General features: G+C 37.7%; 5 protein-coding genes and 1 long non-coding RNA gene across 9 annotated transcripts; 4 read left to right on the top strand and 2 right to left on the bottom strand.

Moving 5' to 3' along the window:
* Positions 1-323: 323 nt before the first annotated feature.
* LOC149727487 (uncharacterized) lies at positions 324-4429 on the top strand. The gene is made up of 5 exons (XM_089887631.1): positions 324-922; positions 2974-3135; positions 3370-3549; positions 3793-3975; positions 4165-4429. Exons 1-5 carry the CDS (start codon positions 652-654, stop codon positions 4308-4310), a joined length of 942 nt encoding a protein of 313 aa, XP_089743757.1. The 5' UTR covers positions 324-651; the 3' UTR covers positions 4311-4429.
* On the bottom strand, positions 1348-3076 carry LOC149727488 (uncharacterized). The gene is made up of 2 exons (XR_016385966.1): positions 2944-3076; positions 1348-2487 (listed from the first exon to the last, which is right to left on the bottom strand). It is a non-coding gene; the product is annotated as an uncharacterized LOC149727488 (long non-coding RNA).
* Positions 4430-4582: 153 nt separating the features above from the next.
* LOC149727486 (dual specificity mitogen-activated protein kinase kinase 7-like) lies at positions 4583-10819 on the top strand. 2 transcript variants are annotated; one of them, XM_089887601.1, is made up of 10 exons: positions 4583-6131; positions 6470-6641; positions 6702-6783; positions 6836-7033; positions 7096-7233; positions 8846-8989; positions 9048-9327; positions 9389-9480; positions 9547-9681; positions 10712-10819. In XM_089887601.1, exons 1-10 carry the CDS (start codon positions 5930-5932, stop codon positions 10712-10714), a joined length of 1446 nt encoding a protein of 481 aa, XP_089743727.1. In that variant the 5' UTR covers positions 4583-5929; the 3' UTR covers positions 10715-10819. The 2 variants fall into 2 exon arrangements, with proteins under 2 accessions (XP_089743727.1, XP_089743726.1); XM_089887600.1 differs by lacking the exon at positions 10712-10819 and adding an exon at positions 9747-10405.
* Positions 10820-11267: 448 nt separating this feature from the next.
* LOC149727485 (thioredoxin-like) lies at positions 11268-11822 on the top strand. Its single transcript, XM_089887659.1, has one exon. It carries the CDS (start codon positions 11276-11278, stop codon positions 11594-11596), a length of 321 nt encoding a protein of 106 aa, XP_089743785.1. The 5' UTR covers positions 11268-11275; the 3' UTR covers positions 11597-11822.
* Positions 11823-11973: 151 nt separating this feature from the next.
* LOC149727484 (pleckstrin homology domain-containing family A member 8-like) lies at positions 11974-15781 on the top strand. The gene is made up of 7 exons (XM_089887620.1): positions 11974-12512; positions 12785-12959; positions 13270-13443; positions 13604-13710; positions 13888-14313; positions 14867-15090; positions 15341-15781. Exons 1-7 carry the CDS (start codon positions 12414-12416, stop codon positions 15552-15554), a joined length of 1419 nt encoding a protein of 472 aa, XP_089743746.1. The 5' UTR covers positions 11974-12413; the 3' UTR covers positions 15555-15781.
* On the bottom strand, positions 15712-18830 carry LOC149727483 (aminoacyl tRNA synthase complex-interacting multifunctional protein 2-like). 3 transcript variants are annotated; one of them, XM_089887633.1, is made up of 5 exons: positions 18691-18830; positions 17349-17471; positions 17201-17290; positions 16946-17072; positions 15712-16143 (listed from the first exon to the last, which is right to left on the bottom strand). In XM_089887633.1, exons 1-5 carry the CDS (start codon positions 18754-18756, stop codon positions 15773-15775), a joined length of 777 nt encoding a protein of 258 aa, XP_089743759.1. In that variant the 5' UTR covers positions 18757-18830; the 3' UTR covers positions 15712-15772. The 3 variants fall into 3 exon arrangements, with proteins under 3 accessions (XP_089743759.1, XP_089743760.1, XP_089743758.1); XM_089887634.1 differs by lacking the exon at positions 18691-18830 and adding an exon at positions 18033-18056; XM_089887632.1 differs by lacking the exon at positions 18691-18830 and adding an exon at positions 17683-17943.
* Between the last annotated feature and the right edge of the window lie 22 nt (positions 18831-18852).

Raw genomic sequence — 18852 nt, 5'->3', positions numbered from 1 at the left:
CAATAATAACAACAACAACACAATTTTATTTTAGACTCCCCTAAAAAAAACGACGACAAAGTGTTTCCAGTGGTAAGTGAGCCCGCTACTTATGGTCCCAGACACTTGGGCCGTACTTGGTTTCTTTGGGATGAAAATTTGTATTTGTGTAAATAAAGAACAGACATCCAGACATGTTATAGTTAACAGTTAAGTTGGAACGTCCAGCTGTTTCAGTTAACAACGTTCTTCAATGTTTAATCGATTTACAAAATATTTAAAGTCGAACATACACGGTATAACTTCCTTCCGACGATTGTGTATCGATGAGAAAACTTCCATGACAGATATGCGGTAAATGTGACACATGTGTCCCCAGGCGTAATCTAGGCAGGATGGCAATACGAACCGGTTTTTAAACGTCGCGAACAGATGGGATAGCTTGTTACTTCACGATACCAATGCAGAATTACGTTACAGAATAGGCCAGTTTTAAATCAGTAGATTTATTGTTAGAAGAACAAAAATAAAGTGTTTAACTTTTGGTTTGTGTTTTAACTAAGTTCAAATGTTTTGCGAAAATAAATTCTAAAGTTCGCGATGTGAAACAAAATATTATGACGTAAAAAACACTTTGTTACAGAATATAGACAGATCAGTAGGTGTGGCATTATGACGTCACAACCATCATTATGGTTAATGTTATCGTCAGCGGTTCTATACGGCGTATGCTCGGGTTCAATGAATTTTTTAAATAAATTTCTTTTAACGTCTTGGTCGTTCGAACACCCGGCGTGCATGATATTGGGCCAGCTATTGCTACTGGTAACCACACTGAAGTCGCTTCATTTACTGGGACGAATCGAACTCGTAAAATATGATTTTCCAACCGCGAGATCATGCGCGTTGTTGAGCTTTCTATTTGCTGCTAACACGATAATGGGTGAGTTGTTACGTCATAGAACATATGTAACGTGCATTGTTACGTTATAACAGATGTCACTCACGCATGCGCACGATTATCAATAACGAGTTATGACGTCATTGCGAATCACAGCATGGTTATTATGACGTCACATATGCAGCGCCACATTTTGTTTCTTTAACAAAATCTGGGGTGACATCGATAAAATACAGTTACGCTAATAGTTGTTAAACATAGGGAACCTCATTGATTAAAGTGATGAATGCATTATACTTTGGCTCTGCTTGTTTGTATAGACACCTAACAGCAGGGTAAAATCTGGGGTGACATTGTTAAAATACAGTTACACTCATAGTTGTCAAACATAGGGAACCTCATTGATTAAAGTGATGAATGCATTATACTTTGGCTCTGCTTGTTTGTATAGACACCTAACAGCAGGGTAAAATCTGGAGTGACATTGTTAAAATACAGTTACACTCATAGTTGTCAAACATAGGGAACCTCATTGATTAATGTGGTGAATGCAATATACTTTGGCTCTGCTTGTTTGTATAGACACCTAACAGCAGGGTAAAATCTGGGGTGACATTGTTAAAATACAGTTACACTCATAGTTGTCAAACATAGGGAACTTCATTGATTAATGTGGTGAATGCAATATACTTTGGCTCTGCTTGTTTGTATAGACACCTAACAGCAGGGTAAAATCTTGGGTGACATTGTTAAAATACAGTTACACTCATAGTTGTCAAACATAGGGAACCTCATTGATTAATGTGGTGAATGCAATATACTTTGGCTCTGCTTGTTTGTGTAGACACCTAACAGCAGGGTAAAATCTGGGGTAACATTGTTAAAATACCGTTACACTCATAGTTGTCAAACATGGAACCTCATTGATTAATGTGGTGAATGCAATATACTTTGGCTCTGCTTGTTTGTATAGACACCTAACAGCAGGGTAAAATCTGGGGTGACATTGTTAAAATACAGTTACACTCATAGTTGTCAAACATAGGGAACTTCATTGATTAATGTGGTGAATGCAATATACTTTGGCTCTGCTTGTTTGTATAGACACCTAACAGCAGGGTAAAATCTTGGGTGACATTGTTAAAATACAGTTACACTCATAGTTGTCAAACATAGGGAACCTCATTGATTAATGTGGTGAATGCAATATACTTTGGCTCTGCTTGTTTGTGTAGACACCTAACAGCAGGGTAAAATCTGGGGTAACATTGTTAAAATACCGTTACACTCATAGTTGTCAAACATGGAACCTCATTGATTAATGTGGTGAATGCAATATACTTTGGCTCTGCTTGTTTGTATAGACACCTAACAGCAGGGTAAAATCTGGGGTGACATTGTTAAAATACAGTTACACTCATAGTTGTCAAACCTAGGAAACCTCATTGATTAATATGGTGAATGCAATATACTTTGGCTCTGCTTGTTTGTATAGACACCTAACAGCAGGGTAAAATCTGCTTCTCACCTAAAACTGGAGTAAAAGCATGAGCTATAAACTGGGGTGCCAAAACACACTCGTTGTTGGGGCAATAAGCCACTCATGCCTAGGGATGCACATTACAGAATTTCGAATCTATGAGATTCGAATCCTTTTGTATTCGAATCTAATTACGGGATTCGGTATTCTGTTTAATGACGTCATTACACGTCATCTCATATACTATATTAACAATTTTTGAAAGTTATTAATTTTGAAAAAAAATATTTTTGTGTTTGTGGGACTTTCGAGAGTAAACGTTTCGTAACGTCTTTTCATAGCCTGCTATACGTTTCATGACGCAAAAACTACCCAATAGTACAATTTTTGATCATTTTACAGCTCATGATCCAACAAGGCTACTATGAAAGGGTCAATAAACTGACTTATGTGGGTAAAATTTTTTTTCCTATAAATATAAAAAGATTCGAAATTCTAGATTCGGAATTCTAGATTCGAATTAAAGTATTCTAGGATATCCTAGAATACCTAATTATTCTGTAATGTGCATCCCTACTCATGCCACCCCCAACATTACGCCTATGTTCTACAGCTTTATTCGCATTAACGGGGATGAATGTGCCGATGTATAACGCGATACGACGATGCATTCCATTCGCAAGCATGGTGCTTGGATACATTGTGTTTGTAAAGAAGCCAAGCGCGCTTGTGTTTACGTCAATCATGGTGGTGACATCTGGAACAGCTATTGCAGGTAAGTGATCCATTGTATCCGGCTATATGAAATATATATGGTTGAAATCTTTGTTACAAGACATGGGACTTGGTCCATTACCCCGACCGCCCGACACCCATGGATTCAGGCAGGAGTTTGTACTTTACTCCAGTTTTGAAGTATTAACCTAAAAATCCACATAACATGCGTCATAACTTGATGCGAGCACGAGGTGTATAAAACAGAACAGAAAATTAAAACCATTTTTTACAGCCTTTGGAGACCTTCAGTTTGACTTAAAATCATATTTATACGGCATATCAAGTGTTTTGTTGATGGGACTTCACCTTATTGTACTACAATATAATGGAACGAAGAAAAAGCTTTCGGCGTTAAACCAGTTGTATGTTAACAGCATTAACTGTATACCTATATTTGGGATCTTATTTGCAGGTATTTTACGCGGTAGATATACGTAAACTACATTACATGTAGGGAATATATGATGTAATATCCAACGATACTTATGAGAGAAAATAAAAATTACATGTAAATATGTGTGGAAATAAACGTGCCTACAGTGATAATATATGTGTATTGGTATAACTGCACTGATGTGATGTGGAATATATGTAAGGATACTGACAGTGACAGGTGGTTGGTCTATTATCTAACTTACTATCTCACCCTCTGCAGTAAACTTTCATAAGTTAATGGAGTACGAACATCTATCCGAAGCTCAATTCATCATAAGTTTCATGGCTGTGACCGGATGTGGTTGTTTGCTCAACTACACCATGTTCTTATGCACCACAACCAACTCAGCGCTCACCACAACATGTGTTGGGGTCATCAAGTCCGGCTTCACCACAGTTATCGGTGGGTATGATGTCATAGCATAAGTGACTATTATAGTGGGTTGGTGGAACTTTCATTGTATGGTTTATAATGAAGGTTTTAAGACCTGATGCTGCTACCATTGTGGGCATTTCTTCTCTCCTATTTAGTAAATCTTACACAAATATTTTGTTGCCCATTAGCTTACTGTTTTATAATATTTCTATGTAGGTATGTTTCTGCTGGGCGGGGTGGAGCCGACGGTTTATTTCATTACGGGGCAAGTCATCAACTTTAGTGGGGGGATGTTATATTCGTACGCCAAATATCGCGAAAACATTGTTTTGCTTTATAAACCACAAACTAATGGTGCGTGATGACCATTGTTTTAATGAAGGAATTATATTTGTAGGAAATTGCACTTTTTGTTTTTACTATTTATGCACAATAGCCCCACCCAGTGGGGGCTTAAAAAATACAGATTTTGCAGAAAATATACGTCATGAATTTAATAGAATAGACAAGATGAAATATTATTGATAAACAAAATCTGCATGGTTGGCAAGGTGTATGAAACCACCTCGGTATAATGATCAAGGTAATACCCTACCACACAGGAATTATAGCAACCATTAACTGATGTCGTTAACATAAAACTTCTTGTTTCTAAAACAGTTTAGTTTTATTTGTGTTTCGCTACAATAAGGTGGAACATATCAAACAATGCACAGTAGGGTGGGGGGAAGATGGGACACCTTTAGCACATTATATGCAAATATCCTGATCGTGTTTTAATCAATTAACAACGGTCTATGGGAGTCGTGGTAATACGGTTTCATATTATGAATGTTTTTGTTTACTACCAAATTGGACGAGAAAATAACTTTGAAAGGATGTTCCATCTTACCCCACCCTACGATATTAATTAATGTCGCGAATATCTGTGTTTAGAACAAACAGTTTGTTGCATTAATTGAAACATCAAATGAAGAAGAATTTCTGTGTTAGTGGCACGGGAAAAAAGAATCGAAAATTGGTTTATCTGCTGAATAGCCTTGGTATTGTGTTACGTTTAGTAGGGTGGGGGAAGATGGGGCACACTCTTTTTCTCGTTAAATATGCTAGTAAACAAAAACCTTACGCACTAAATAAATGAAGGTAACAACTTACTTTAACCTTGCGTGGCGGGGCAACGACAGTCGTTATCCCACGGATGTTCATACACTTTGTGTCAGCTTACGAGTTACCATGTATGTTACTTTGTGGGCGATTGTTGTTGGTTTTGGACTTTTTTATTGTTTTTTTTTTGTAGTGTATGGCTGATAATTTGGACAGCCCATTAGTGACCACTGGGTTGGAGCAATTGCCGTTAAGTGCCTTGAACCCATTATCTCTGGGTGTATACGAAAATGCGCGCGAACCACTTTGGCACGGCGCCGGTTCTTATACCAAGAAGCTATCAATGCATGGGGTGTGAGTACATGGTGTAACATGGCGAGGATTTGGTAGGTTATATACATCACCGTTGATCGGCAGCATTGTGTGATTAGTTCTTTGTGGTCCCGACATTACAATTGGAGGTTTTCGGCTTCCCATGGCCACGGGTTGGCAGTAGTGCATCAGCCACTCCTGATTTCGTAACACACTGTTTTAGTGATGTTATAATTTGGTCTCATAAAGTTTTCAGCCAGGCATAAAATATCTGTGTGTACGAAAAGGTTGTGCCCATTGATATTGTTGATTTACACAATGAAAGTCAGGTCGCTTTACATAAACAGTCGACCTGAAACTAAATTCAATGAACTGACGCGAGGGAGAGAATGCTTGTCTTTGTCCCAAAGGTTATATGTTAATTAGGCTGGTATACTAGCTGGGGCGTATTGGAGCTTTCGATGCAGACGTGTTTTTAACTTGAGTGCTTTGTGTTGAATTGAGCTGTCTCTGCTAATTTCGACCTTTTAAGTTTATTTTGCGTTTCCCGACGACAAGGTGCTGAATGATGGGCGTGTGTATGCCACCTGTTATACCAGGGGGTGGGTATAACGCTGCATTGTTTGTTGATGGAGAAGGCGATTTCCTGGGCAATGGAAGTTATGGGAAGGTGTGGCGAGCGTTTCATAAAACCTACAGAACAGTAGCTGTTAAAGTTTGCGTGTTGAATGGACCAAAAACGACAGCTACGAAAGAATTTGAGAATGGTTAGAAGTTGTTGTTTTAAGCATCATTGTCATAGTCCGAAAGAATGTGACTTATTTGGGCGTTGAAACACAGGTGTTTAGTTTTATACACCTTTTGCCCGCTTACGTTACCGCATATGTCACTTTGTGGGTGATTGGTTTTCTGTATGGCTGACAATATAAACAACTTTTAAATACCAACTGGGCTGGAGCAATTGCCGTTGAGTGTCTTGCACAAGGACACATACGACCACAAGCTTCGAGTCTTGAACCAGAAACCTCTGGGTTATAGGCGTGGACGTACTAACGAAACCACGACATGGGTATTATGGGCCATATATTTATCCTTTATTGTTTAGAGATTAATCACATGTGGAGTACCAACGACTGTCCGTACATTGTTCGTTGTCATGGTTACTTCACCAACTTTGATTTGGCGGGAATAGTGATGGAGTATATGGAGTATGGGACTCTGTTCGAGTTGTTACACCATCGGCCACCAATTGAGATTCCAATTGAACTGAAAATTCGGTTGGTTAATTTGGGCTTCATGCTCGGGGTGGATTAGATGATGCATTTGTTAAATTACAGATTTGCGCAAAACATAACGATGGCTTTAGATTACTTGCATAACACCAGACATGACCAACGATTTATACACGGGGACATAAAGGTTATATGATTGTTATATGTTTTCTATGTGAAGTATATTGTAATTGCTGCAGACGTTGAACATTTTGCTCGATCGTTTTCTGGTGGCAAAAATCTCGGATTTCGGTGGTTGTAGGCTGCGCACTGTTACGGAGAATTTGAACCTCGGTGGAAGGGGCCGAGATTTGAAGCCTGGTGAAAGGAATGTGTTCACTATACAGTATGCTGCTCCCGAGGTGTTGTTGAACCCGGAGTCCGAGCTCAGGGCGGCGGTCAGTGTAATGTGCATGATGAAATGTCTGGTTATAACAAGTTTAATTAAATTTATCCGCAGGCCGATGTTTATAGTTGCGGAGTGGTTTTGTGGGAAATTTACACCGGGGATGTCCCGCACAAACAATATCGAACCATTGATAAGTTGGAGCATGATATTTGTACGAACAAAGCGAAATTAAAAATACCCCATTCCGATGTAGGTTATTATGTCTAAAACTATTGATTCAAAGCTTTTAGTTTGTGCGGGTAAATAATTTAACTTATTCTCACTGTATTTGGTCAACTTAGTTATATGCACCACAGCTGGTAAATGTAAATACATATACTTATGTTTGGGGTAAGTTGGAACGCGAGATAAGTTGGAACGCGACAGTGGCAATGTGTGTTTAAATGTCCCATCGTACCCCACCGTACTGTAATATGGTACAATAGGGGAAGATGGGACACTTAAGCACATATTGCTAAATATTTCTAAAATCAAAACAGATGACGGTTTTTGGGTAATACCACGAATTAGTACTATCATTCCTTTATTAATTGACAACAATTCATAAAATATAATAAAACACACGAGGAGTTATTTAGCGATCCGCACAACAAGTAAAATTTTACAAATTCGAAAACACACAGGATAAGATGGAACAGTTTAAAATCATTGTTAATTTTGATTATTAAGTGTATTTATAAATCGGAATATACGTAAATAACACGAAATAATACTGTACGTTATGAAAATTAGGTCTAAACATTCATTTTCTTGCCCTACTGCCATAGTTTTTAACATGTTACCTATACATTATATTATTTCATAACAATTGGTATTGTGTGAACATCAATGGGTAATGTCCGAACATCAATGGATAAATATTGTATCCAACAAATGTATATGAACTTGTAATAACAGAAAATTGATAATAACTATTGATAAAGTTTTTATTTTTGCTACAAATTGGGTATTACTACTCTGTTTTTGACACAAGCCACTTCCCATAAATTATCACCAAGTGCAAATGACCAAATTTCGAATATATTTTCAAAATATTATCTTTTTATTATATCAGTATCTTATAGTTGAATAACCCCTGAGGTATAAATTACTAAATTAAAAGCAAATCTTTTAAAGTTTGGCAATGAAAACATACAAAACTACAATGTGGGGGAAGATGGGACTCTAAATTGAAATATATTTACATTAGCAGTATTCTGCAACTTGTAGTTAACCTACCGAGTTTAACAGGCTATGCTAGTTTCTTTGCCATGTAAACTTCATATATATAACGTTAAACCGATAATTTTTTGTTGTTTTTATCTCAAATTAAAGTCATATTGACCCCTGCCTATTTTCCCTATGCTTATATCTCACTGTTTTTTTACAAAACTAAAACTAGTTTTATGAGACAAAATCAAACTGTACGAAATATTCAAGGTTGTTTTATGAAGCTATGAAACTAGTTTAATTGTTCGCACACGCAAACTAAAAAAATTCATCGGCTTTACTATGATTTAGCGAGCATTAAAAAATGGCACCTTACTATTTCGCATTTTTTTACCTGTTCAAAGTATACTGTTTCTATTTTACATTTTTTTTAATATTTAAAAACAGTAATCAGCTTTGACAGGCGTTTTATAAAGTCGTGATAATACTGTCGAATAATTCTGTAACCTTATTTTCCTGATTCTCATTAAATGAGGGTCCGTAAAAAGAAAATTAAAAAAAGTCTCCTCTGACAAAGTGTTCCATCTCTCCCCACCCTACTATATAATAGAAATAGAGTTTACCAATAATTGAATTACGTTTGGTAAACCAGGAAGCAAGCGCTGTAAAACAAAGCATGATAAAACTGATTCAAAGATGTCTGGCTCATTCTGCCCGCAAACGAATCACAGCAAACGCGGCGGTTCAATACATTGCTGGTAATGCCGCCATTGATCCATTGATAGTAGATAGACAGGTATGTCTTGTTGGTTGTGAATGCGAACTGATATTCACAACAACTCTGTTTCATACAGGTTATACTGGTGCGTGAATGCTTAAATCCCATTAGTTATAACAGGAGGCCGTGTAGCGAAAACAGCACAGATATTGTATCTGCGATGCGCGAGCAAGAAAATTCAAGGCGACCCTGTCCACCCGACCATTCACGCAAAACGGCCAAAGGGCAAGTTACGAATTGGAAGGGAAGCTTCTTGGAAAACTTTAAATGGATTAAGTTTCGTAATCCAAAGGACTTTGATAAATGGTACGATTCTCTCTTCGTGGAAGCTATAAATAAAATCTTTCCAAAACCAGGTTTGCAAGTCATTTAAACATGTATGTGTTGAATATGTATGTTACCAACAATGAAACGTAGGACCTCGAGAGGATCACACAGACAACGGTGGCAAGGGCAGTGAGTCGGCGAAGATGGATGAAGCTCGAGCTTTTCCTGCCCCATCACGAAAGGTAACTATGTATATCAACAGACATCAGGTTTGATTATTATTATGTTTCTTTCCCAAAACTTGACAGAAAGTGGGACGAGTGCCAAGGCCTTGGGCTCACAAGACACGTTTAGTATGCTTGCTGTGTGGTGATGATGGTGTTGGAAAACATCAGGCGGTGATTTATGACTTGTATGGTAAAACTAATTCACAAAAACACAAGGTATGTTGACGCTCAGTATAAATCTTTACGAAAAGTTAAGGTTTATAATATTAAGTATATGTTAGGAATACATATCTCAACGCAAAGTCAGTGGGAAAACTTGTTCACTTAAATACATGTTCCCAATCGATGAACCTGAAGCTGTAAACGTTATCTTGTACTGTTTCTGCATTACTGATGAAAATAGTTTCGTAAACCTGGTTGGTGAGTGGGTGCCAAACATGGAGAAAAAGCACAAAGGTGTTCCGAGTATCCTGGTAGGACTACAGGGCGAACTACGCAGCTGTTCCACTTCCAAACCGATAGGTATGGACGTTCTGCTGAACGCCGCACACAAAATCGGTGCGAAGGAATACTTGGAATGTTCAGCAACCACAGGCTACAATATAAACCATTTATTTGATTTCGCATTTGGTTTGGCGCTTGAAAATGCAACTACGCCACGTTCGACCAAGTTTCATGTTTAGTGATATAATGTGTGCAAGCAACGCTGTTAATAATGATGTATTATAGCAGTAGCATAATAGCTTTGAACTAAAATCAAACAATTGAAAGCAGAGTCCGTTTATATACGGATTGAAACGGCTCCATTAATACTTTTTAAACTCCATTGGCAATATTTCATGATTTAGTTTTTATCAGAAAATGTTTTGTATTATGTGTATATACCAACGATGCATTTATGTGCTATGTACAAATACACCTGGAAAATCTAGTTTTATAACATTGTTTTAGATAATATATACGCGAAAGCTTGACCTAATATCGGCTGTATGTTTATATGTGGTTCTTTGTATTCCATGGTGGATTGGGTTTAATTTGGAAATACTTTACCAATAAATCCGTGCCAGGGACATTGTCAGCTGTTATAATAAAATCTTAGTAAGGCTTCTATAAATTAAACAAATGTACTTACTAAAAAATAATGTCAGCAAAATTAATAAACTCTGGCTCCACGCAGGTTGTACGTAGCTACAAACACATTTTTATTACGTGTCTATTAAAGGTTTGCTCTCTTGTTTCCTAATAGTAACGAATCAGGTGATTCACCACAACCGACAAACGTGACTCAGCAAACCGGATATTACGTCATTAATGTATACATTTACAGACAATGGACAAAAGGTTTTATATTCGAGATTTGGTGGTTGTGTTATTATATAACGTTTGTATAGTTTTGTTAGGTCGTATGCATTAATACGAACAATAATATGGATTGAGCATGAATTTGATTTTCTTTTTAAATACAATAGCGATGTTTACTTCAGTAAACAGCGATTGGCGATAAAAAGTTCAAACTGTTCTGCAGAGCTCATAAAGAACCTCCCTCTGCATTATTTACTAACCAATATAACTACCAACCTCCCACCAGCTTAATCTAAAAGGTTTCTTCACTAGTGTATAATGTTGATATTTCTATGTTTTCAACCACAATTTATTTTCAAACACCAATAACTCACTAATTAAATTGCTTCTATTTTTCTTCTCTATCATTTTTAAAATGATAATTTTATTGTGATGTTAAATCATTTCCAGCAAATAGGCCGGAACATAATTTAGATAAAATAATTCAATTTCTTGTTTAAACTAAATCATGGGAGTCGTAACAATTACAACCAAACAGGATTTCGACGACAAATTAGTTGCGGCCGGCGACAAACTAGTGGTGGTGGATTTCACCGCGGGTTGGTGTGGCCCCTGCCGTATAATTGCCCCGAGGTTCCAAAGTATTGCAGAAGAGAATCCCGAAGTTGACTTCTTGAAAGTTGACGTTGACGCAAACCAGGATTTGGCCGACGAATATAAAGTTCAGGGCGTCCCAACTTTTATTTTCATCAGGAATGGGAAAAAACTTGAATCGTTCTCTGGCGCCAATGAGGCAAAACTCAAAGAAAACGTGTTGAAATTGAAATAAACATTTCATTAAAATGATAATCATTAAATACTAATCAAGCAATATGTGATTTATATATTTGTAACCTCGCTTTACTTGCATTTAATCTTTGTATCAATAATCGTAACTTAGTTTGTTGCAACTTGTTTTAGCACTTATATATTGATGGTATGCAGTAACTTTAATATGCATTTTATTAAATAATATCAGTTGCAAAATGTCTATTAACGAGAATATAACTATGCAGGTATCATGTTAGATGATGTCATAATGTGCATTACAAAACGAATAATGACATCATAATGGAATATTTTTACCACTTGTTGGTTGTATTTATGACGTCACACATCTGATTGAAATGTCATTGTTGTGACGCCAACACAGTGGTTTCAACACTCGTGTCTGGACCATAGATTTGGGTTTGAGGCTTAACAGCGCCACCATTGTGGCATGTGTCTTTGAACAAAACAACAATTGCTCCAACCCAGTGGTCACTAATGGGTTGTCAAATACAAATTGTCAACCATACATAAAACAAACACCCACAAAATTACATACGTGGTAACTTGTAAGCAGGCACGAGGTTTATGAAACAGAACACCCGTGTCATAACGACTGTCGTTGCCCGCCATGCGAGGTTGAATAAGTTGCATACGTGGTAACTTGTAAGCGGGCACGAGGTGTATGAAACAAAACACCCGTGTTATAACGACTGTCATTGCCCCGTCATGTGTGGATAAACAATTTACATTTATTTATATATGACAATGCCTTTATACAAGTAGCATAGTAACATTGCACTTCCCCTGCATACCATGCATAATATCCAGGTTGAATTATGGAGGGGGAGATATATAGGTGGCATGGCTACTTGAGTGGGTGGGGGAAAAAATATTTTGTTTTGCACAACGGGACGCTCTCATGTTTCGCTTCAAAGGTAAACATTTGTTATTAATAATGATGTCATAATTGATATATTATACAATTATGTGAATGGCTCATTATCGATCAATCGATGTTTTTCTGGGTGTCGTTACCTAGTTTTCTTTGTTGATTTAACTTTTACTAAAATTACCAACTCGTTAAAATAAATTTAAACAAACCCAGAGAAATTGTAACTAAATAAATATTTTGCGCTTTGTTAAATTTATACCGAAGTAATTTGTGGCAAATAATTGAAATATCTTACGTTCAATATTTGATTGACAGCTGGAGAGAATGAATAGGAAACCAGCCACGGAAGTTTATAATCTCGGTTTGTGCGAGATTATAGTCGACCATGTGACCCCAACCCAGTTTGAATTAAAAGGAACAATTGGCGGCAAGGTTTGCTCGTTGAAAACCGACACAAAGGATGAAAGGCAGCAGTGGATTAAGTCGTTAGGTTTGTTATTTAACATGGTTACTTACGTTAAGAAACCCAATACCCTTGTGTTAAGTAACCCATGTGTTTAGTGTGAAACGGCGATTCAATGACTTGATATATTTCCATATCGTGCTGATAAAGCCTTGTGTGATAGTTGCAACTTATATAGTGTTTATATTTTTATTGGTGGCAACAGCAGCAAAATATTTTAGCTTTGTAAATATTGGAAGAAAGGTTTGTTAAAACAGAGTGGCTACCTTTGTTAAAATATTTACATTAAAACAGCTATCTTAGATTAATTATAAACCACAGTATTAAACCACCCCAGGTTCGGCGAAGGCTTGTTTACTGGATACTTCAACACTGGGGTTCCTCCCCAAACCATCGGAGGATTCGAGACTCCTCACATCCCAGGTGAGCAGGGAGGTTGAGGAAGATACTTCACTCGTGGCTTCATTCGAATCTGTGGCCATCGAACCAAATGAAAAGATGGAACAAAGTGGTGAGGCTCGTTTACAAGTTACCACGTATGTAACGGTGTGGGTGATTGTTTCACCTATGGCTGATAATTTAGACAACCGATTAGTGATCACTGGGTTGGATCACACATTCAAAATTAGTTTGTTCTATAACATAATAAACATGATTGTTATGTAACAAAGGAAATGGAAGTTTAAACAATCTGTTATTGTCATCGGACAACCCAAGTATTGTTGACGAACCGGAACAAACGAATATTCTTCATCTTTGTGATGTCACAAAGACAGAGGTGAGTATTGTGATGTCATAATGGTTAATCACAAGTGTAGCGACCAAGCTTCTTTCTTCCAATGGAATATAAATATGTTTTAACTATTAGCGTGTTTTGTTATCAGTAAAAACGGAAATTAATTTTGAAATGATTTATTATTAATTAATTCAATGACATCATAATCACAAATATTAGATTGCAAACCTTGAAGAAGCGATAACTTTATCATCAACGAACGAAATCGGGGAAATTTTGTTGAAAGTCGAAACTTCATGTCGTGCGTTGTTGGCGGCCGTGGAAGAAAAGAAATTAACTTTGGCTGAGGTTGAACAAGAAGCACAAGATACACAACTAGCACAAGATTCACACATTGACAACTTCAGCACTTTCTTTTCATCCCAACCAACCAACTTCCGTCACGTGGTGGATGGAACTATCTCACGTGAGGGGAAACCCCTCCTTCCAGCTCTAATATTTCTCGAGGCTTGTCAATGTTATCTCGGGTTCTTCGATCGATTCAGCGGAACCGTGATGACCCCGTTGAGGAACGACATCGAAGGAAACATCGGGAAGATCAGAAAAGTTATGAAGGACTCCGGAAAAGGGTACGACTATTTGCAGGTGGGTTGATAAGTTGCCATAGTTGTCAAACATAGGGAACCTCATTGATTAATGGGGTGAATGCAATATACTTTGGCTCTGCTTGTTTGTATAGACACCTAACAGCAGGGTAAAATCTGGGGTGACATTGTTAAATTACAGTTACACTCATAGTTGTCAAACATAGGGAACCTCATTGATTAATGTGGTGAATGCAAATATGCAATATACTTTGGCTCTGCTTGTTTGTATAGACACCTAACAGCAGGGTAAAATCTGGGGTGACATTGTTAAAATGCATTTACACTCATAGTTGTCAAACATAGGGAACCTCATTGATTAATGTGGTGAATGCAATATACTTTGGCTCTGCTTGTCTGTATAGACACCTAACAGCAGGGTAAAGCCAGTTTAGGCTCAAAGCTGTGCTAAAACATGTGATGTCACTGTTTGAAAACCTTGTGTGACATGTCACCAATCTGCTTCTATGGCTGTTTTCTATATATTGAGGCATCTTTAACATTACGCTGTTGGTTTGAACTGAGTCATATTTGGTTATTGTGATGTCATACAGGAGATTGTTGATCATGAAATAAGTCGTAAACAGCACACGGGACCCGACACTGCCACCCAGGCCTTGCTGTGGTTGAACCGCGCACTTAGCGTGATGTGCCGATTCCTCAAGAATGTCGTAACAAGTGATAGCGCAACTAAACACGACACTGGGGCGTCGTTTATATCGGCGTATAATGAATTACTTGCTAAACATCACAATTGGATGGTACAGAAGTTGTTCAAGTAAGTTGTTGTGTTGTTGACTGGTGGTGTGGAGTTATAAGGTGTTTGATGAAGTTTGTGGGTGTATGTGTGTTTGGGCGGAACACTTAATTGTTTTAACCCTTAGTTCGCTTAAGGTTGTCCAAATTATTAGCCGCGTACAGACACTCATATAGTTACATATATAGTAACACCTGTGGGCTGTGTTACAACTACTGAAGTTGGTTTTATATATTATTAAACTTGTATTTAACCACCCATGTTACCATAGGGTTGGGTTGAAGATGGTTCCGTCGTATGAAGCTTTTCAACAAAGCATGATCGATCAGCAGTGTTGGAAGGAGGGGGAAGCTACAGGGGAGGTTGGGTGGTTGGATGTGTTGGATGTGAAGATGGCGCATCATGTGATGCAATACATCGAACCTATGGGGGTAGTGGTTGAACAACTCAGATACATGTACACCACACATAATATTGACCCATAATCATTAGTTTTTAGTTTGTTGTGATGTTATTTTACTAACAATATGTTTATACTGATAGATGGTACATAGATTTTGCGTGTCTTTTTCTGTACTAACTTTCTTTCTCTTGATAATGAAATTTAATTGTGTATGTTTCTATGCAACCCAACCCTGGAAATCAAGCGTGCACTATTTTTATATTTGTTTCAATGGAACACATCATGCGTGAATAAAGAATTTTAAGCAAACATTTGTTTTGCTCGCTCCAACCATGGCCCAACCCATCGCTGCCCACTAGTGTTGAAACACCGCTGCAGCGTTGAGAACGCATTGCAGTCGACAATCGTGGGAACTTTCCCCATGAACCATTGGTTATTGTTCAATACCCCCCCTAGTGTTTGTAACGCATCTTGTCGTTGCTTCTTCGTTGACCCGGTGTTGTTTATGACATCACAAGCATCATATATGACATCAGTGGTTGTAGTAATCAGGAAACTAGTGGGAGTGTTGTCATAGTAACCGAGCATCCTACCAACCAGCCTTGCAAGGTTGGATTCACCCACAATGGGTGAGGAGGAAGGATGGAGGTGGGTGATCGGGTCGTCCGGTGCTAAATATAACTTGGATATTGGGATCCCATCGTCCATGAATGTAATTATAGTTGAACGGATGAATGTAGCTTGTTTACCCTCGCGGGGCGACGGTCGTTATAACACGGGTGTTCTGTTTCATACACCTCGTGCCCGCTTACAAGTTACCACATATGTAACTTATTTATCCTCGTATAGTGGGGCAACGACAGTCATTATAACACAGGTGTTCTGTTTCATACACCTCGTGCCCGCTTACAAGTTACAACATATGTAACTTATTTATCCTCGTATAGTGGGGCAACGACAGTCATTATAACACAGGTATTCTGTTTCATACCCCTCGTGCCTGCTTACGAGTTACCACGTATGTAACTTATTTATCCTCGCATGGCGGAGCAACGACAGTCGTTATAACATGGGTGTTTTGTTTCATACACCTTGTGCCCGCTTACGAGTTACCACGTATGTAACTTATTTATCCTCGCATGGCGGAGCAACGACAGTCGTTATAACACGGGTGTTCTGTTTCATACACCTCGTGCCTGCTTACGAGTTACCACGTATGTAACTTATTTATCCTCGCATGGCGGAGCAACGACAGTCGTTATAACACGGGTGTTTTGTTTCATACACCTTGTGCCCGCTTACGAGTTACCACGTATGTAACTTATTTATCCTCGCATGACCGAGCAACGACAGTCGTTATAACACGGGTGTTTTGTTTCATACACCTTGTGCCCGCTTACGAGTTACCACGTAAGCTACTTTGTGGTAAATATTTTTATGTGATCTCGTTTATTCAGCCACACGATGTCTCACCTGACTTCCAAATCAATGTAATTATGATGTCATAATGGTTTCGATTCGTTGTCTCCTCATTGGTCAGGAACGAGGTCATGTGATTGGTCACGGATGAGTGACCATGAACTTTCACCAAAACTTTGTACTGAACAAAGTATTGTTGTGTCATAATAGTCGTATTTTTATATAACATATTTTTTTTTATTTTACAATTGATAACAAAGATCAAATCAACTTAGGGAACCAACAGCAAATCAGTTCAAACCATCTTACCCGTTGTCGCAACATTTTGATCAAATATTTCAATGATAGCGGGGGTTGGGAGGGACATGCATGGATCACAATGTCACGAAACTCTGCGTTCTGCCAAAATAAATATATGGTTAAGCATGACATAACATATGATGAACATGATGCTTACATTTCCTTTATTGGTTGTTGTTGTTACCATGGATTTCATTTTATTCACGCGTTCAATCATGTCGTCCAAACCTCGCAATAAATCTGATTGTCGCTGCTTTAATGAAGTCAACTCCTGGGTAACCTTGGATATATTGTTACGGTTAATTTATGAATGTGTCTTTGGATTTTAAGTATGAACGATACTATAAGTGGTACTAGTGAAAAACATTGGGCAATACATTGTGGGGGGTGTTCCCCTGTTTGGGTGTTTACACGCACATACCCTCACGCAACCATATTTAACCAATCAGGCATACATAATATATTATTTCCATATATTCCCTCACACTTACATTGTTATCGCCCGTATTGTCGCAAATAGTTACCATAGAAGATGCTTTATACATCACGTCTGGTAGTTTGACGTTTGTTGAATTATACTCGAAGTGTGGTTTAGCAGAATACATTCTTTTATTTAATAAAACCAAAACTACCTGCGTTTAGATACAAACATGAACAACAGACACACGAGCTTGTGCAGCCAAACTGCTGTTTACACGTGCGTATGGTAATCGTGCGAATAAGATTAACGAAACTAAATAACTCGCCGAAGCTGTGTTTACAACTGTAGTAAAATATTCCATATGTTTGTTTTTGTAGTTCAATATCAAAACAAAACATTAAAATTTAGTAAATTAGCTACCCCAAGTTCAGTAGTTTATAGAAACACTATTACGATTATTTGCTTTCTTCTTTTTTTTCGAAACCTTGGATATATTGTTACGGTTAATTTATGAATGTGTCTTTGGATTTTAAGTATGAACGATACTATAAATGGTACTAGTGAAAAACATTGGGCAATACATTGTGGGGGGTGTTCCCCTGTTTGGGTGTTTACACGCACATACCCTCACGCAACCATATTTAACCAATCAGGCATACATAATATATTATTTCCATATATTCCCTCACACTTACATTGTTATCGCCCGTATTGTCGCAAATAGTTACCATAGAAGATGCTTTATACATCACGTCTGGTAGTTTGACGTTTGTTGAATTATACTCGAAGTGTGGTTTAGCAGAATACATTCTTTTATTTAATAAAACCAAAACTACCTGCGTTTAGATACAAACATGAACAACAGACACACGAGCTTGTGCAGCCAAACTGCTGTTTACACGTGCGTATGGTAATCGTGCGAATAAGATTAACGAAACTAAATAACTCGCCGAAGCTGTGTTTACAACTGTAGTAAAATATTCCATATGTTTGTTTTTGTAGTTCAATATCAAAACAAAACATTAAAATTTAGTAAATTAGCTACCCCAAGTTCAGTAGTTTATAGAAACACTATTACGATTATTTGCTTTCTTCTTTTTTTTCGAAACTTTTTTTGTTTGTTTCCTTTGATGAAATTGGTCATCGATTGCGCGCTCGCTCCATTAGTTGCTCAGCACGTGACCATGCATTATGAAGTAACAATAGGAGATGGCGAAGTCTTCATCGAATATTCGACAAG

Source organism: Ciona robusta, chromosome 11 (assembly GCF_009617815.1).
Source record: "Ciona robusta chromosome 11, ASM961781v2".
In the NCBI taxonomy this organism is placed as follows: Eukaryota; Metazoa; Chordata; class Ascidiacea; order Phlebobranchia; family Cionidae; genus Ciona; species Ciona robusta.
This window is presented reverse-complemented; position numbering and strand designations above follow the sequence as displayed.

What these genes read in the sequence shown, in the direction of transcription:
- LOC149727486 (XM_089887600.1), top strand. Translation starts at nt 5,930, where the DNA reads ATGATGGGCGTGTGTATGCCACCTGTTATACCAGGGGGTGGGTATAAC. An exon ending in CCAATTGAACTGAAAATTCG is followed by an intron (nt 6,642 to 6,701) that starts GTTGGTTAATTT and finishes GTTAAATTACAG; the next exon opens with ATTTGCGCAAAACATAACGA. An exon ending in TAAAAATACCCCATTCCGAT is followed by an intron (nt 7,234 to 8,845) that starts GTAGGTTATTAT and finishes TTGGTAAACCAG; the next exon opens with GAAGCAAGCGCTGTAAAACA.
- LOC149727484 (XM_089887620.1), top strand. Translation starts at nt 12,414, where the DNA reads ATGGAGGGGGAGATATATAGGTGGCATGGCTACTTGAGTGGGTGGGGG. An exon ending in GTGATGTCACAAAGACAGAG is followed by an intron (nt 13,711 to 13,887) that starts GTGAGTATTGTG and finishes CACAAATATTAG; the next exon opens with ATTGCAAACCTTGAAGAAGC. An exon ending in AAGGGTACGACTATTTGCAG is followed by an intron (nt 14,314 to 14,866) that starts GTGGGTTGATAA and finishes GATGTCATACAG; the next exon opens with GAGATTGTTGATCATGAAAT.
- LOC149727483 (XM_089887632.1), bottom strand. Translation starts at nt 17,796, where the DNA reads ATGTATTCTGCTAAACCACACTTCGAGTATAATTCAACAAACGTCAAA. An exon ending in TCAAAATGTTGCGACAACGG is followed by an intron (nt 17,073 to 17,200) that starts GTAAGATGGTTT and finishes TACTTTGTTCAG; the next exon opens with TACAAAGTTTTGGTGAAAGT. An exon ending in TACATTGATTTGGAAGTCAG is followed by an intron (nt 16,144 to 16,945) that starts GTGAGACATCGT and finishes AGTTATATTTAG; the next exon opens with CACCGGACGACCCGATCACC.
- LOC149727487 (XM_089887631.1), top strand. Translation starts at nt 652, where the DNA reads ATGACGTCACAACCATCATTATGGTTAATGTTATCGTCAGCGGTTCTA. An exon ending in ATCTGGAACAGCTATTGCAG is followed by an intron (nt 3,136 to 3,369) that starts GTAAGTGATCCA and finishes CATTTTTTACAG; the next exon opens with CCTTTGGAGACCTTCAGTTT. An exon ending in ATTTGGGATCTTATTTGCAG is followed by an intron (nt 3,550 to 3,792) that starts GTATTTTACGCG and finishes CACCCTCTGCAG; the next exon opens with TAAACTTTCATAAGTTAATG.
- LOC149727485 (XM_089887659.1), top strand. Translation starts at nt 11,276, where the DNA reads ATGGGAGTCGTAACAATTACAACCAAACAGGATTTCGACGACAAATTA.